At 45.0% G+C, this 19515-nt stretch overlaps 1 protein-coding gene across 1 annotated transcript in view; it reads right to left on the bottom strand.

The window, feature by feature from the left end:
• SMC3 (structural maintenance of chromosomes 3) overlaps window positions 1–19515 on the bottom strand; it is an 845399-nt gene that overhangs the window by 465686 nt on the left and 360198 nt on the right. The window contains exon 16 of the mRNA XM_078643761.1: window positions 13461–13621. Within this exon, the coding sequence (XP_078499887.1) occupies window positions 13461–13621 (161 nt within the window). The remainder of the gene's footprint in view (window positions 1–13460; window positions 13622–19515) is intronic.

Genomic DNA, 19515 nt, shown 5'->3' with positions numbered 1-19515 from the left:
TGTTGTTCCTTTCTGAACAGATATTGCGTGGGATCACTTAGCTGGGGTGGAATCCAAGGTTTCTCTAATACCACCCACCGTAAATCTGTGTCTAAGTGTCCTTTGTCTAGAAAGTGATTAGTGAGTTTAGTAGAACGTTTGCCACATCTGATGGTGCTCTTATGTTCTTGAATGCGTGTCTTAATTTTTCTCGTCGTCATGCCTACATAACGGAGAGAGCATGGGCACCATATCAAGTAAATGAGCCGATCGCTATTACAATTGGTGTGCTTGTTGATTTTCCATGGCCGAGATGTGCCTATCTCTATCTCTAGAGTTCTTTCAGTTTGAGGGCACACCGTGCAAGTGCCACACGGGTAGTGGCCTATCACTTGCGGCATGTTCCACAGCGTGGTCTGGATCCCGGAGTTCTGCTGGCCATGAGGTCGTGTGTGGACTAACTTGTCCTTTAAGTTAGCACTCCGTTTGTAGGCAAATAAGGGTCTTTCCAAAGTGTTTTGTTAAATTAAGAACTCCCCAATGCTTGTTAATACTCTTCTTTACTGAGTTGGAGAAGCTTGAAAAGGTATTAACAAACGTAATCCTTTGGTTCGTAACTTTAGAGGGGCTTTTTTCCAATAGTGCTTCTCTATTGTTGTTAGCCGCTCTTTTTTTGGAAGTACGAATAAGATGTGCGGGATATTCCTTCTCTTTGAGATCTCGTTTCAGGTTGTTTGCGTGTTCTTCATATTTCACTAGTTCCGTACAGTTCCTTCTGATGCGTAAGACCTGCCCAAAGGGCAGGTTTTCACGAAGAGCTCGTGGGTGGTAACTGTGGAACGGTAACAGGGAGTTGCATGAGGTCGGTTTCTTGTATAGTTCTGTGATGAGTCCTCCGTTTTTTGGTGTAATCAATACATCTAGAAAGGGTAGTTTCTCTCTTGAGCATTCCATGGTGAACCTAAGGAATTCGTCCTGTTGGTAGAGCCAGAGATGGAACTGTTTAAGTGAGTCTTCGTCGCCTCTCCAGATAGCAAAAATGTCATCTATGTATCTTTTCCAGATACATAGATTGCCGAGGAATGGGTTGCTGAGGGCGAGTATGGTCTCTTGTTCAACTTTGTGAACATACAAATTGGCCAGGCTCGGGGCACAAACACTGCCCATGCACGTTCCAGAGATTTGCAGGTACATTTGGTCTTCGAACTTGAAGAAGTTCTCTTTTAGGACCTTCCTTGCGCAGAACATAACAAAATCAATCGGTGTTATGCTGTCCCATACCAAAGCCTCAAGCATAGCTCTAATGGTGGTCAGAGTCTCTTCTTGGGGAATACATGTATATAATGCCTCCACATCAAATGATACTAGCCACTCAGTGAGGGGATCAAAGGGTAGTTCTTGTAACTCAGTGAGTAGATGTTTCGTATCTTGAACAAAGGTCGGCATTTGTGATACCAACGGGCGAAGAAAAGAGTCCACAAATGTTGACAAAGGTTCCAGAAGAGAACCTAACCCGGAGACAATGGGTCTCCCTGGTGGTGGTCTGGTAACTTTATGTATCTTGGGCAGTACATAAAAATAGGGTGTTATGGGAGTGTTGACTATTAGATAGGAAGCCTCATGATCAGTGATCCACTTTTTTTCTTTTGCCTCATCTACTTTCTTGGAGATCTCATTGATTAGGCGTTTGGTTGGATCCAAGGATATTCTCTTGTATGAATTGATGTCGCTCAATTGTCGAAGGCACTCATTTCTGTAGGTGTCTTTATCCAGGAGTACCACTGCTCCCCCTTTGTCAGCAGGTTTAATCACTAACTCAGAGTTATTCGCCAGATTTTGTAAAGCGATTTTTTCAGGCCTAGTCATGTTTTGAAATTGTCTCTGATTACTTTTTATGATTTCATCGAAGTCATGCAGCACTGCTTCTTCAAATGCGAGGATGCGCGCTGGAATCAGGTGTGCCGGAGGGTTGAAACTGGACTTCGGACGTAGTCCTGTATTAACCTGGTTAGGTGGTCCTATCTCTTTATTTTTAAAGAAGGCATTCAAACGAATCTTTCTGAAGAAGGCTGCTAGTTCTTGGCGGGTTCTGAAAGCATCTCCTTTATTGCTTGGAACAAACCCGAGTCCTTTTTTCAGTACTCGAATTTCTTCTTCAGTGGGTGCATAGGAGCTCAGATTCACTATCACCTGTTGGTGCCGCTCGTCGTTGCTGTCCCTGTTGTGGACGTCGTTGGTGTGGTTATTAAGGGCGAGTTCCAGTTCACTCTGGTTTTCGGTCCTCTTCTTCTGCCTCTTTGGTTGTTGTAGCCAAACCCTAAAAAAGGCTGAGGTGGCATCATTTGGTTGTAGGGAGGGTACGGAAAGAAAGGACCTTGCTGTGGGGGTCCTGGTGGAACAAAAGATGTTGGGGGCCACCAAGGGTTAAAATTTGGACAAGGATTTAACCCTTGGTGGCCCCCAACATCTTTTGTTCCACCAGGACCCCCACAGCAAGGTCCTTTCTTTCCGTACCCTCCCTACAACCAAATGATGCCACCTCAGCCTTTTTTAGGGTTTGGCTACAACAACCAAAGAGGCAGAAGAAGAGGACCGAAAACCAGAGTGAACTGGAACTCGCCCTTAATAACCACACCAACGACGTCCACAACAGGGACAGCAACGACGAGCGGCACCAACAGGTGATAGTGAATCTGAGCTCCTATGCACCCACTGAAGAAGAAATTCGAGTACTGAAAAAAGGACTCGGGTTTGTTCCAAGCAATAAAGGAGATGCTTTCAGAACCCGCCAAGAACTAGCAGCCTTCTTCAGAAAGATTTGTTTGAATGCCTTCTTTAAAAATAAAGAGATAGGACCACCTAACCAGGTTAATACAGGACTACGTCCGAAGTCCACTTTCAACCCTCCGGCACACCTGATTCCAGCGCGCATCCTCGCATTTGAAGAAGCAGTGCTGCATGACTTCGATGAAATCATAAAAAGTAATCAGAGACAATTTCAAAACATGACTAGGCCTGAAAAAAATCGCTTTACAAAATCTGGCGAATAACTCTGAGTTAGTGATTAAACCTGCTGACAAAGGGGGAGCAGTGGTACTCCTGGATAAAGACACCTACAGAAATGAGTGCCTTCGACAATTGAGCGACATCAATTCATACAAGAGAATATCCTTGGATCCAACCAAACGCCTAATCAATGAGATCTCCAAGAAAGTAGATGAGGCAAAAGAAAAAAAGTGGATCACTGATCATGAGGCTTCCTATCTAATAGTCAACACTCCCATAACACCCTATTTTTATGTACTGCCCAAGATACATAAAGTTACCAGACCACCACCAGGGAGACCCATTGTCTCCGGGTTAGGTTCTCTTCTGGAACCTTTGTCAACATTTGTGGACTCTTTTCTTCGCCCGTTGGTATCACAAATGCCGACCTTTGTTCAAGATACGAAACATCTACTCACTGAGTTACAAGAACTACCCTTTGATCCCCTCACTGAGTGGCTAGTATCATTTGATGTGGAGGCATTATATACATGTATTCCCCAAGAAGAGACTCTGACCACCATTAGAGCTATGCTTGAGGCTTTGGTATGGGACAGCATAACACCGATTGATTTTGTTATGTTCTGCGCAAGGAAGGTCCTAAAAGAGAACTTCTTCAAGTTCGAAGACCAAATGTACCTGCAAATCTCTGGAACGTGCATGGGCAGTGTTTGTGCCCCGAGCCTGGCCAATTTGTATGTTCACAAAGTTGAACAAGAGACCATACTCGCCCTCAGCAACCCATTCCTCGGCAATCTATGTATCTGAAAAGATACATAGATGACATTTTTGCTATCTGGAGAGGCGACGAAGACTCACTTAAACAGTTCCATCTCTGGCTCAACCAACAGGACGAATTCCTTAGGTTCACCATGGAATGCTCAAGAGAGAAACTACCCTTTCTAGATGTATTGATTACACCAAAAAACGGAGGACTCATCACAGAACTATACAAGAAACCGACCTCATGCAACTCCCTGTTACCGTTCCACAGTTACCACCCACGAGCTCTTCGTGAAAACCTGCCCTTTGGGCAGTTCTTGCGCATCAGAAGGAACTGTACGGAACTAGTGAAATATGAAGAACACGCAAACAACCTGAAACGAGATCTCAAAGAGAAGGAATATCCCGCACATCTTATTCGTACTTCCAAAAAAAGAGCGGCTAACAACAATAGAGAAGCACTATTGGAAAAAAGCCCCTCTAAAGTTACGAACCAAAGGATTACGTTTGTTAATACCTTTTCAAGCTTCTCCAACTCAGTAAAGAAGAGTATTAACAAGCATTGGGGAGTTCTTAATTTAACAAAACACTTTGGAAAGACCCTTATTTGCCTACAAACGGAGTGCTAACTTAAAGGACAAGTTAGTCCACACACGACCTCATGGCCAGCAGAACTCCGGGATCCAGACCACGCTGTGGAACATGCCGCAAGTGATAGGCCACTACCCGTGTGGCACTTGCACGGTGTGCCCTCAAACTGAAAGAACTCTAGAGATAGAGATAGGCACATCTCGGCCATGGAAAATCAACAAGCACACCAATTGTAATAGCGATCGGCTCATTTACTTGATATGGTGCCCATGCTCTCTCCGTTATGTAGGCATGACGACGAGAAAAATTAAGACACGCATTCAAGAACATAAGAGCACCATCAGATGTGGCAAACGGTCTACTAAACTCACTAATCACTTTCTAGACAAAGGACACTTAGACACAGATTTACGGTGGGTGGTATTAGAGAAACCTTGGATTCCACCCCAGCTAAGTGATCCCACGCAATATCTGTTCAGAAAGGAACAACAATGGGTGTACAGACTTGGGACAGAAACGCGGGGGCTCAACGATGATATTCCCTGGTTGTCCATTTAATAGTAAATCCTTGTTGTATTTTAAGGTGGGCCCTGCTGTCAGAACTTAGCCAGTACTCAGTTCTAATCAATTAATTAAGTTGGTGAGTCTGTCCTCAGGTCAGACAAAAGAGCTTCTCCATGGAAGGAGTTTTTTGTTGACTCTTTGCTGAATACGAAATTGGGCAATTCTGGGTCATACTGTCATTTACTATCTTGTAGTATCACAGTAATAGCGATTACTCCACTCTCTCTCTCTCCCCCCTTTTTGTCAGAACTCAGTGAGCACTGAGTTCCAATTAATTAATTAACTCGGTGAGTCCATCCTCAGGTCAGATAAAAGAGCTTCTCCTTTGACCCTTTGATTAAACAGCTTGGTTTTTAATGACTCTTGGCTGAGGAGTTAAGAATATAGAATCTTGCATTTCTGTGTTAGAATGTTATTTGCTATTTTTTAGGAATAACGAATACTCCACCTTTTCTATTTTTCCAGACACATAAGGGAGATGGCAAATAACTCGATATTACTAGTATCAACATTTGCCTTGACGTACAGCGTTTCATTGCTCATGCGCTGTGTCTTCTAAATGGAGCGCTGACGTGATAATCTTCAGCGCATGCGCGTAGGAGCAGTGTTCCTCACTGTGAGCCGTTCCACGCATGCGCGAGTAAATAGCGTGTATTGCACTGCTCCAATAGCGGAATACAGGCAAATACAGGCAAATCCCCGGCCTACTTAGGATAGTGAAGACCCGTGACGCTCCGGTCTTCGAACAAATGAGCAACACACTATTTAAAAGAGAGTCGGCCTACTAGTCGGTACCTCCCGGGACTTGCTCTCGAAGGTGACGAGGTACCGACGGACAGGTAAGGCCACTGCAAACTCTCGTTTTTTGCTCTTGTTTTCTGATCTTAACTATAGAGGGGGTAAGCTTCATCTAGCATAGCGTTATACTATAAGAACTAGTTCATTTCATATGCTTACACTGGGTGTATGTGTTTTTTGACGGCAGAAACTGTCTAGTCAGTACTATTCCCTTTATAAGCCTTTATAAGCTTTTCTGCATAATGTTTCATAACATTAAGGAACCATTGAGGCGGTGCCCCTGGTCACCTAGTTGGGTGGGTGTCTCAGGTCTCTTCATTTTGTGAGTGTGTCTCATCAGGAGTTTTTTAAGACACTCATGTCAAACTGAATGAATGTATATATTGACATAGAGAAGTGTACTGTTCCTTTGACACTTATACACATCTTTCCCCCGCAGAGCGGGGCCTCCCTCCAGAGCAGTTCGCCAGGTAGAGGTGAGGCAGGAATATCCTACTGTTGAGGGTAAGTCCTTGATACTTCAAATCACCCTTATAAGTATGACTCTTGTGATTTACTGACAAGTGTTCCCAAAATGATCAAGTATCACAGTAGTTTTCAAGTGTGTCTCTTCTCCCTCCCACAATGTGTTTTTGTTTACAGATACCTGGGTATGACCTGACTGAAAAGACAAGCAGGAATACCGGTTCTGTATAAATTTTCTTTATTATTTCTATGTTTATTTTTACACTAAACAGTGCAGCAGCAGCATCACTAATGCAATCTGGTCCTGAAGAAAGCCATTGATACATGGGTAGTGATCTAGAGGCTGAAACATGTCGACCACCGAGTGACAGTGGTTTTAAATCCATACCACTGGGCTGTTACCTTTCTTTTAATCCTGTCAAGTACAACACACTATTAAAGCATTGCTCTGTGATTGCACCTAGGCAGTTTTAACTTCACCACTTAGCGTATATATTTTTTCACAGCGCTGCACACCTCACTACACACTCCAGCTCCATTGGGATTAACATCCTAGTCCTTAATAGTGAAAACATCTTTGAGCTACTTCCCTAAATCCATCAGAAGTAGCAGCTCCCAATGCAGACCATGTCTGAACATTGGTAAGGATGACCCCAATGATGAAGCATGTCACCTTCGGGTGAGTGAGGGATCTTATCCTTAAGGGATGTCTTGTCTTCCTTTCTGTTATTATTAATTCTTTACTTGTGGGTATTTGGAGTGACACACCTATTGTGCCTTTGTCATTTCTTTAGACTATAGGTATATATTGTATTGGTACTCATGTTGAGATTCCTGGCAGCCACATTAGTGACTTTGTAAAAGGACAATATAATCAACAACAGTGATTCTGGAATGAACAAATTACAGGAACTCATGAGTATAATGACTACAATCGCCGTATGTGGATTGATCAGGTAGAAATTGGCGCTGTCTATATCTGGAGCACCAATGCGATATTGCGCAATCTTAGTTATATAAAATGGGAATACTTTCCGATTTAATAAACAGTTTAATAATTCTGAACATGTGCAGGTTCTGCACCACGTTTTTAACTATTTCTTTCAACAGTAAAAGCAATTTCAATTAAAAAAAATCCCTCTAGAAAGGCAATGTTTACTGTCTTTTAAATAAAAACAAAAAATTGCCAAATGAATTGCTGAAAATTCAACTTGCTAAGGATTATGTTACTTATCCTGTAAGCATCTGTTCTTGGCATGTAGAGCTGTAGATTCACATGCTTTGAATACTCCTGCCATCGAGTGTTGGGTCTGAATGTTTGCAAGTTGTTTTTCTTCGAAGAAGTCTTTGCAGTCACGAGGTAAGTTGACTCCTTTCGGTGATTGTGCACATGGACATCGACTCCACTGTTAGATTGTTTTCCCGCAAGAGGGTGAGACTGGAGTAAATGTAGTATAGAGATGTCTATGCGTATATAATGTGAATAATAACAACTGCAACATCCATAGGTGTCCGGGGAGGAGGAAGGGCGCATGTGAATCTACAGCTCTACATGCCAAGAACACATGCTTATAGGGTAAGTAACATAAACCGTTCGAGGCATGTGTGCTGTAGATACACATGCTTTGCATACACTGTATGGTAGTACACTCCAAAAATGGTGGTTAGCCAGTGGGTGTTGCAGTTGTTGAAAGAGTGTCTTTAGCACTGCCTGTTTGACATTAGCCTTTTGACATTCTAACACATCTACACAATAAGGTTTTGTAAATGTGTGTGTTGTAGACCATGTAGCTGCTTTACATATGTCATCTACAGAAATGTTACGTAAAAAGGCCATAGATGCTCCTATTTTGCGAGTAGAATGTGCTCTTGGAGGTACTGTTAAAGTTCTTATAGCTTTAAAATAGCAAATTTAAATACCGTTGGCAGTCCATTTCCAAATGCTGGATTTTGAGATGGGTTTCTTATCATGAGGAGGAGCAGAAGCAACAAAAAGTTGTTTTGTTTTGCAAAAAACTTTTGTCCTCTCAATGTAGTACAATAATGCTCTTTTGATATCCAGTGTGTGTAGAGCTCTCCTTGCTACTGAATCAGGTTGTGGAAAGAATACAGGTAACAACTGATTAGTTGATATGACTAACTCGTCTTAGTGAAGTAATAGCTATTAATAAGGCCACTTTCCATGAACAATTGTAGTGAACAATTGTGTAATGGTTCAAACGGTGGGCCCATACGTCTTGTAAGAACAAAGTTAAGGTTCCAGACAGATGCAGGTGGTACTTTGGGTGGTATTATTCTTTTAAGGGCTTCCATAAAAGCTTTGATCACAGGCACTTTAAATAAAGATAATTGTTGCTTGTTCTGAAGATATGCCGCTACTGCTGCAAGGTGTAGTTGAATAGATGTGTAGGCTAAACATGCGCATTGTAGATGCAAATAATGTTTTGTAGCGACACAATTAGCGGATGAATTGAATTATTATTACAATATATGATAAATCTTTTCCACTTTGCTGCATAACATGCTCTAGTGGTAGGTCTTCTTGCTTCTTTGAGAATTGTCATACAGTCTGGTGGTAGATTTAGGTAACCAAACACTATGACTTCAGGATCCAAATCTCAAGGTTGAGGTCTTTGGGATTGGGATGTCCGATTTCTTCGTGGTTCTCTGTGACAAAATTAGATGTCCTGTGAAGCTTCAGATGTGGAACCACTGACAGTTCCAACAGTGTGGTGAACCATGAGGGAGCTACGAGAATCAGTGTGAGAGATGTCTGTGAGTTTCCAAACTAAATATGGAAGGAGGGGGATAGGCGGAAAAGCATAAGAAAACATCCCTGACCAATTCATTCATAGGGCATTGCCTCTGGATAGAGGGTGGGGGAACCTGGAGGCAAACTCTGGGCACTTTCCGTTCTGTGCTGTGGCATAGAGGTCTATTTGTGAAAATCGCCATTTTTGAAAGTACGGAAAGAGAACTTGTGGGTGAAGTTCCCATTCGTGTATTTGTTGTTTTTTTCTGCTGCGGAGATCTGCAAAAATGTTGTCTGTGCCTGGAAGGTGCTCAGCTAGTAGATAGATTTTGGGATGAATTGCCCAATGCCAAATGGGCTGAGAGAGGCGTGACAGTTATAGAGTGTGTGCCCCCCACCCTGTTTTTGTATGTTGTATATTGTTGTCATATTGTTTGTCCATATTAAGACAACTTTCATTACCAGGTGAGGTAGAAAAGCTTTCAACACTAGTTGAACTGCTTGCAGCTCTAGGTAGTTGATGTGATAGTTCTGCTGATTGGAGTTCCAAAAGACCCTGAACTGTCAGCTGTTGTAAGCATGCCCCTCCCCACCCTGTGAGAGATGCGTCTGTTAGCACGACTTGTGGAATAGGGTCGATGAATGGCCGCCCTCTTGACAAATGTTGTGTGTTCCACCACTGCAGAAAGTGATGAGTGCGGCTGTCTACCAACACTAGATCCATCAACTGAACCTGTGCTCGATTCCACTGACGTGCTAAGCACTCTTGTAGAAGGGCAATGTTTAGTCTTGCATGAGGCACTATCGAGATGCATGATGCCATCATCCCCAGTAACTGCAACTGGTTGACTTGAAACTGTTGTAAGTGTTTGCAAATTCTGAATCCTGGCAGCATTGGGATATGCTGGAGCCATGTGAGTGTTTAGAATGGCTCCTAGATATGGTTGTGTATGATTGGGTTGAAGATGGGATTTCTGTATATTGACTGTGAATCCTAACTGATGTAGAAGATTTAAGGTAATCTGAGTGTGATGTGAGAAGTGAGTTGGCTTTTATGAGCCAATCGTCTAAGTTCATCTGAGGACATCATTTTTCGTCAAAAAGTTCTAAATAGTAAATATTCACAAAAACACAATATATAAGACTGGTGCCTCATAAGCGTCTCATGTCTTTTTATTACATGTAGTAGTATTTTTTAAATAGGCAAAATAACGTTTATTAAATTCACTAGAAGGTGCAATGAAATATTATTGCAAATGTTTTTTTTTTTTTAAAGTATGCGGCACATCAGTAAGCGTCTGCTTTTTATCAACTCAAGACATTGTATCTGAATTTACTTTATAACAGAGGAAAGGTCAACCTCTTTCTGGTGGATACTCTTACAGTCCTCACAGACCTTCCTCCTCCCCATTCAGTGGAGTGGAATTCTAGGGCTTAAACAGGGTCCAAGTTAGGTTTGCAGTCCACTACTGCTGATGAACCTCTGAGGTTGCATCAGAGTTTGATAAGAAAGCTGGTATGATCATGCAGGGCTCTGTGCCTCACTTTCGGAGGCAGTGTGATGCCACCATGGAGCTCAATGGTGCCACCTGTCGGAGCACTGCAGCAATTGCTGGAAAATATCCGGATCTGGTTTGGCGCCTGGGGAACCTCGAAAGGTGAACAGTCTGCTGTTATATATAGTATCTACCTGAAAGGACATTTGGAGAAGGTAAGAAAATTGTTATTCAGGAGCGCAGCCAGAAAAAGACTAAGAGATGCTTTCCATTCTTTCCATTCTGGAAAGCATTTTATGTAAAAATCACTTCCTCCCACAAAGGTAAATATTTAGTTTTCTCAATTTGTTACCTTTGCCTCAAATTGTAAAGCACTCCGATATCCTTCGGGATCAAGTTCGCGCTATATAAAACTTTATAAATAAATAAATAAATAAATAAAATGTTGCAGTGACAAGAGAGAATTCTAAAGGCACGGGGAAAGGAAGCAGTCCTTGAAATTAACTCCGCGATTTGGAATGAATCTTGTGATCACACTCTTAAAATAGTGCGTGAAGCAAATTGTAGAAACCGGCAGCCAATGGCAGATCTATATTATCCTTGTATATCTTCATAAATGTAAACAAGAGATCACAAATTCATGTCCCTGATGTCAAGGCTATGCATACTGGATCCACATTCTATGTACTTTCCCAGTTCTCATCTATTAGCAGCAGGTTCTTATATATACTGGACCAACTGTCTAGGTTTCAATCTAACACCTGATGAAGTCTCAATATTAATAGGCTGTTCCACCCACTTATAGATTCCACCTAAAGGAGGGCGTTGGTTGTGATTTATGACTTCACTAATCACTATATTGGCGAGTATGGGCTCATGGAAACCTTTATGGCCTTCTGAATTTCAGCCGTGCTAGAAACAGATAATTATGTCCTGCAAAGAAATGTATTTTAAAGATATTGGTGCTATACACATTAGAAAAATGACGTCGTTTCTAATTACAAAATCATGTTTTATTCATGTGTTTTGCAAAGAAACAAGATTTCAAAACATGGAGTATTTTAAATTGTGTAGTTCAAATGTATTAAGAAAGCTTCTATAAATGACAAGCAATGGAAGTACTATTTGCGGTAATACAGGAAAACAGAAGAATATGCCAAAACATTTAGTCAACCTTGTAGATACAACTACAGTTTCAATGCATAAGTATCTTCTTATGAGTAAAATCATAGCATTAGTCAGCAAACGTGGAAAAGAATTAACTCTAGAAATATCCATTTAGTTCATTCTTAACTTGTTCATACCTTTTTTACTATTCTGACCCCCCCCAAATCAAGCCTTCCTAAACCCTTCCCCCTCCGTCTCCCTTTTACCCCAAGCCTGCTACTACTGCTATGAGCTCCAAAACATCCCTCAACTAACCTTCTCAATCCAAATAACATAATACCATATGCACCACTCAAATTATTTTCCTTTTTCACTATACTAATTCACCACTAATCCGTTAAGGGTTCTGGCGAAGCGTGCTACTCGCTGAAAAAGTGCTTCGACACTCCGTCAGGGGTAATAAACACTATACAAATGCAATTACAATACAATATCTTTGACACACTGCAGCAGTGAATGCTTTGTGGATCTTCAGTTCATATAGAACACATCCGCCATTTTGTTTGCAATGAGATTTTGTGTCCTAAACTAAGCACTTGTGACTCAACGATGAATGGTTCCTCCGCATATATGGTGTTGTCATTGTGGTATTGAATACCAATGTGTGCCAAAACTGTTCTCTCGTGGCATCATTTTCCATGACTGGTCTATAAGTTTGTCAGCAATAAATCGTCATAAATCACCCAGGTACCGGGCAGGGGAGGAGACAATGGTGTGCGGTAAACAGCTGTCTGTCTCATGTCATGTCAAGGCCAGGCTCTCACAGAATCGCTGTGTGCCCTAATTTGGAGGCTATTCAGCTCCTCACCGACTGCCTGTGTGATCTTGAATGATCTAGTTTACCGGTCTGTTAGATTACAAGCCTCCGAGTACAATGAACTTCACCCACAAAAAAGAAGCCACCGGTGTCTTTTGGCTTCCATCTCTAGACAAGTGTGTTTTGCTACCTTTCACAACCTCTCTTCTGACCCTCACCCTGTGAAGAATCACAGTCACCCACAAACCTTTGATTTGCTAAACACTGTTTAATACTATTTCCCCACCGTAAAATGATTTGCTGTGGTAATTGGGGGGGCGCTTTTGGTTGTCGATGATGATGAGTACCAAGTTCTAGAATTTTTTGTTGGAGGGGGTTCCTACGCCTAACATTTTTTGACTGGGGGGTCTCGGCATCAAAAAGTTTGAAGACCTCTGTTCTACACGCAGAAGATGGTAATGTGATTGAAAACAATACTGACAAGGGTAGAGTGAATTGCGAACTGAAGGGATCCCGATTGACTGTTTCTAATCGGAGCGCAGCAGTACACGTCCGAACCTGATGGCGGAAAAAAACAATCCAACAATGGAGTTGATGCCCACACGCACTATCACGGAAAGGAGAAGTCACCTTACCTCGTGACTGCAAAGACTTCTTCGAAGAAAAACAACTTGCAAACATCCGGAACCAATACAAGATGGTAGGAGTATGCAAAGCATGTGTATCTACAGCAGACATATCAAATACAAATTTTAAATTGAAATGATAAAGAAAAGGTGCTCATACATAAGCACTGTAATATGTAAGAAAGCATAACTATAATCACACCAGTGGCTGGCTGAGATCGACTAACATCACAATGTTATTGACTAAAGTTCAAATACTCCAACAGATCTAACCAACAAGACAGATTTAAGCACTTCTTAGGGCTGGATTTAGAGTTTGGTGGATAGGTACTCAGTCAAAAATAGGTACATATCCCATCTACATTTTTACAAGTGGCAGAGAATATAATGCACTTGTAATAAACAGGATGTCAATTCAGGTTTGTGATGGAGTAAGCTGTCTACCAAGCTCTAAATCAGGCCCTACGTCCATTAACAAATTCAAAATATAATCTTACCTGTTTCCTGCAGTGACTTCTACACATGTGTAGAAGGCTGGCTCACATTCAAAGTTATTCATGACTATGCCATGGTAGCCATTCATAACATGCTGGTTTATTCCTTTTCGCCGAAAGTGCTCCATCACTTTGTTTATGCTGTCAATACCATTTAATATAGCCTATATCAACAAAACAAACAAATAATAAGCATTATATTTCATTATATTGAATATAGGTTTGCATCTTAACTACAATGCTTATAAGTGGTAGAGGTGCATGGAAAATGTTGCTTACACTGCAAGTACCGGTTAGTGGTGTGTAGCGCCGTAGATTCACATGCTGTGCATACTCCTCGCACCTAGAGTTGGGCCAGATGTACGCAAGTTGTTTTTATTCGAAAGAAGTCTTTCGAGTCACAGGGTACAATTACTCTTCTTCTTACTGGTAATGCACATGGTCATCGGCTCCATTGTTAGATTATTTTCCTGCACAGCGAGTGAGGATGCAATGTAAAGTGATGCGATGTATTGATAGATGTCCTTGCATAAGTGGAAGAAGAGATAGTAAAAGACACTGCAATGGCCATAGGCATCCAGGGAGGAGGGTGGGCACATGTGAATCTACAGCACTACATGCCATGTACAAATGCTTACAGGGTAAGTAACACTTTCCATTCGAGGAATGTGTGGCTGTAGATACACATGCTGTCAGCAGACTAAAACAGTCCTCTCAAAGGTGGGGATGCCTGTGGGTGTTGTAGTAGAGTGAACAGAGTACTGCCTGGCCAACATTGGCTTGTTGGCGGGTTAGGACACCTACAGAGTAATGTTTTGTAAAAGTATGTTGTGTAGCACGTGTAGCTGCTTCGCATATATCAGCTATTGGAATGTTCCCATGAAGGGTCACTGAGGATCCTATTTGTGAGAGTGCAGTGGGCTCTAGGAAGAAAAGGCAAAATCCTTTTAGATTTAGCATAGCATGTCTGAATTCATCTCACTATCCATTTGGCAGGGCCGATTTGTACATAGCCCTCCCTTTGTGAGGTTTGGAGAAAGCAACCTAGAGTTGTGTGTTGCTAAATGGTTTAGTTCTGTCAATGAGGGCTCGTTTCACAGATAAAGTATATAAAGCCTGTTCCACAACTGACTGCGGTAGTGGGAAGAAGACAGGGAGCTCAGTGGATTAAGGTGGAAATGGGAGACCACCCTAGGGATGAATTTGAGGGTTAATGTGGAGGACAGCCCTTTCCCTATGTACTTGGAAGAAAGGTTCTTCGAAGGTTAGTATCTATAGCTCAGTGACATGCCTGAGTGAAGTGATGGTGACCAGGAAAGAGAAGAATTGAAGGGGGCAGGAGTGAACGGGCAAAAACGGAGGGGAACAAACAGAGGTCCCATTGGGTTTAGTCAGTACAATGTTGAGGTTCCAAGCCAGGCCGATGGGGAATGATTCTCTTGAGACCCTCCGTGAATGCCTTAATGACTGGAATTCTGAAGAGAGACATGTTGTCTGTTCTGAAGATAGGCGGCTACAGCAGCCATGTGTAGCCTTATAGAGGTGAATGGCAGTCTGCAAACTGCAAGTGAAGTACAAGTTACTTACCTTCGGTAACGATGTATCTGGTAGAGACGATTCTAGCTGCAGATTCCTTAACGTAGAATTATCCCTAGGCGTGAGACTGGATCCGGAAACTTTTTTGCCACAGCATCCCTGCGCGCCGGGGGACGGCACCATGTGACTCCCCCTGACATTGTCCGTGTTCGTGACGTCAGCAAGGATACATAAGTGCCACCCTGGTGCGCCTACACCAGTTTTCTTCTGGGAACTTTTCAGCGCCACAAAGCGGAGCCATCACAAACAAAAACTGAGAGAATATGGGAACAGTGTGCGAAAGAAAAGAAAAAACAAAAAACAGATATACAGAAAGGAAAGAAACAAATTGTGAGGAACAGCACCATCCAGAATAGCACCAGGCACTATGACACCAAAGTCATGGAATGAAAGAACAGAGCACAGCTACTGCAAGCAAGCCTGCAAACAATAGAACAGCCACCCTGAGGAAGAAAGCATGTGAAAGATTGCACAGCAGACGAAGAAGTCTGCAACCACAGCCCAGAACAGAGAAGGACACCAAGGCCAGAACAGAAGAGGAACGACAATTCACCCCCAGACAACACCAGCAGGGAGAGACATCTCCTGAAAAGAGCTAAGGGTCGAGACCCAGCCAAGGGACCCCAACCCCAAGGACTGCAAAGGATTCAGAAGTGCAAGCAACTAAAGGAAGAAGAGGACAAGCAACCCCCACACTCAGAGACCAGGTTACAGGGGCCCAGAAGCACCCATGAAACATCAAGCAATCACCAGAAAGGAAGGAATGGAGCAAACAACAAGACAAGCATCCCCCTAGGGAGGGAATAAGAAAAAGGCACTTTCAGAAGACCACCACCCAGAGGCAGGCGAGTGCAGAACACCAAGAAGGGTCCTTGCAGAACGGGGAGGAAGGGAGTGTTGTGAAGGAATATGCGGCTAGAATCGTCTCTACCAGATACTTTGCTACCGAAGGTAAGTAACTCATACAGCTGATAGAGACTACTAGCCACATATTCCTTAAAGTAGAATAGATACCCTAGCCATACCCAAGGGAGAGGAGGGTCTGCGAGAGAACCTCTCCAGTCTGAACAAACACAGGGCCCCAATAGGGGATGAGTCACAGGGACAGGGAGAATAGCCCAGTCCCCCCAGGCAGAAAAGAACCTTGTCATCCCTGAAGAACACCAGCCCCAGAGGGGGGTGTGATGACGACAAAAAGGCGGCCCATCCCTTATCAAGCAGGAGGACGCAAGTACAAGGCAAAAGGAGGCCAGTGCATCCCAAGCCCAGACAAGGACCCAGGGATCTCCACCAGAAGCCCGAGATGTACAGACAACGCAGAGGACTACCGAGGAGAAGAGCCACCCACAGACTCCAAGGAGAAGAGGCAAAAACGCAGGCAAAGCCCTACACCGGGAAGCACACCCAGTGAAAAGGGCAGCCGAGCCTATCACTGCTTGAAGTCAACACACAAGACAGAAGGGCGCCTCAGGAATAAGGGCAGGCGAGAGAAGAAGAACGTAATCTCACAAGATACCCGCAGGAGAAGCAGAAACGCCAGGGCCCACGCCAAGGCCCCCAGCCACAGAACAGAAAAGCAGGCGGGTGCAGCCAGCCGCCTACAAGCGCAACGAACTAACCGCCCAGACGACATCGGGTTTAGAACAAGGGCAGGGCCAGAAAAAATCCCGAACGAACCCTAAAAGGGGGCCGCTCTGGACAGAACAGAACCACAAACAAGTGCGATCAGCTAGAAGATAAGAGGAGAGACAAGTAGGATGGACCAGGCCGTCAACACAGGAAATTATCCCCTCAGAAACACCAGACAGAGGACCAGACCAAACGTCAGACAAGGGGCAAAAACTCTGCAGCGCAAAGTCACAATGGCCAAGTCATGGCCAAGTAAGACCAAGGGCCTCATCAGCGTAATACAGCAACACCAGGAAAGGCGAGGAACCCGCAAGGGGGAGTCCACACCTTCCCAGCATAAGACAGGGCTATACAATAGCTACAAGTACTCCACATACGGTAGGACACGTTCCAAAGAAAGCATGGGAACCACTCTTAGGGATGACAATCCCGCATCAGGGAACAAAATCATAACCCTGCGGCAGAAACCACAGAACGCTAAGAATCAGCCAAAAAGTACAATCTTAACCAAAAAGGGGGCGGAACCAGCAGCCAACTGAAGAGAGGGGCCAACCAAGGAACCGGAGGGCACAGTAACCCACACAGAAAGTGTAACAGCCACTCCAAAAACAAAAGAACAGGAGCAAAGTGGGATAACGCCTCCCACCGAGACCCGAAGGATCAACAAACCAACCTACTGAGGATGAGGAGGACGGAGCCCAGCAAGAAGACACTGAATGGCGGAGTCCACATGAGTATTAAACATAAGGACCCCATCAAAAGGTAGGTCAACCAGACGCTCTCTAATATTTTCTGGAAAAACAGCATCATGTAGCCAAGCATGATGGAGAGCCACAGAAGTGGCCATAGCACGGCCAAGAGCATCAGCAACAGCCAAGGCTGCACGAAGAATAAACGCAGCAAACTCCCTACCATCCAAACATGGCCCCGCAGATCAGCACGGGCACCCTCATGGGAGACATGAGAAAAAAGAGACTCCACAGAGTCCCACAGGCTGGAAGTAGCCCTGGTCAACACACACCCAGAGTGTTAAGCGCCCGCAAGGCCGCGCTGGAAGAAGCGAAGACATTACGCCCCCATGAATACAACCACAGGGCCTCCCGAGAAGGAGGAAACACCACCACAGGCAAACACGGAAAGGCATTCCGCAGAAGAGCGCCTTGAGTAGAGGGGTGGAAAGAAAGACAGACCGGGTCGTGCAGAGCGGAACGATGGCGATGCAGTAGCGCCTGAGGCACCGGATCGCCTGTGGCAGGGCGGGAACAACTCCCGTCCACCAGAGCCCTGGTGGAGAACTTCCAGAAGGTTGTCCGTAGGAAAAGGAGTGACAGGTTCACCCATCCACAGAATACCATCGGCTGTGGAAATAGCCTGAACAAAGGCAACACTGACCTCAGTAGGGCGTCGCGGAGGAGAAAGTAATTCCTCCGTGGGTGATGGCTGCAGACTGAGCCGTCCATCCCCATGTCCAGGGGGGAGCGGCCAGCCTCTGAATACAGGAGGGTCCACAGATGAATGGGGAACCTGAGAGGCCTCAGGGGAAGGCGAAGAGGCCGGTGGAAAAGCCCGCTGCGAGCCAAGGAAAGAAGGTTTCGTGGATTTAGGCTGTGGGGACGGTGAGGAGCCTTCCCAGATAAATGCCGGTGAAAAAGCAACAATACGGCGCCCAGTCTCCGGGGAGGAACACACCAACATATGACAGACCTCTGGAGAAGACGGGACCTCAGGAGATGAATCAAGAACCAGACGTTGGCGCGGCTCCATGGAGTCCGCCATCAGTGCCTGATCAATGTCGACCGGCGCCGGAGTGGGCATTTGTGGCGCCGGGTCAACTTCTGCCACCACGTGCTCTCCCGAAGAATGGGGCGGGGTTACTGCCGGAACGGCGCCGAACAAACGCCATCTCGGGCTCAGACGAGGAAGCCGTCCACGTCGCAGACCGAGAGGGACTCGGAAAAGCACCCCTGGTCCCGGCCTCCACCCGTGACTCCACCAGAGCCGGCGAGGAAGACTCCCGGTGCCGAAATAGCACCGGCTCGGCCTCTGGCGAGGCAACCGCCTGCTTAGAGGACCGAGGGTGACCCGGGGAAAGCCTGGAGTCCCGGCAATCACCTCGACGACACCACCCTCCTACAACCTAAATTCAAAACCTTCGGCGCCGGGCCGGAGCCGCGGGAGACTCCGCGGAAGGCCCCGCATGAGACAAGGGCTCTGCGGACGTCTCAGGAGATGGAGGAAGGGACAAAGAAGCCAGCAGAGCCACAGCGTAGGCTGTCATTTGGGACCTAGTCGCCTCTGTCCCGGGAAACGGCAGGTAGGGAGGAGACAGGCGGGGTTGCATGTCCCGGGGGGAGCCGACGCCCACTGCGGAAGGAGGACAGGGTCTCGGAGACAAACTAAAGAACCTACCAGCTGGTGAGCCACCTCCCTGTGACCGTGGTGAGAGTCAATGTCGCAGACGAAACCGGCGGCTCCTTGCCTCCGAGGTGGCGGACGGACGCTCAGATGAGGCACGCCGACAGCAACTTCATCCGGAGCTCCGGCAGCGATTTAGACTTAAGGTGCTGGGAGGCGTCGCAGCTTTCTGAGTCATGGTGCTCACCGAGGCACCACATGCAAATCGGGTGAGGGTCCATCGCCGACATTAGACGTGCACAGGAGGTACAAGTATTGAAGCCCGAAGGCATTCGCACCCTTTTCCACTAACGCCAAGCATGAAAAGAAGAGAAGACCTGAAAACAGGCCAGGACATAATCCGGATCCGGGATGCACGTGGAAAAGAGAAAAAACTGACTGAGGCGTGCCGGGGTGGTACTGTTGTATCCTCGCTGAT

Source organism: Lissotriton helveticus, chromosome 5_1 (assembly GCF_964261635.1).
Source record: "Lissotriton helveticus chromosome 5_1, aLisHel1.1, whole genome shotgun sequence".
NCBI classification, from domain to species: Eukaryota; Metazoa; Chordata; class Amphibia; order Caudata; family Salamandridae; genus Lissotriton; species Lissotriton helveticus.
Note: the sequence above shows the minus strand (reverse complement) of the source record. Positions and strands in the feature narration are given on the sequence as shown.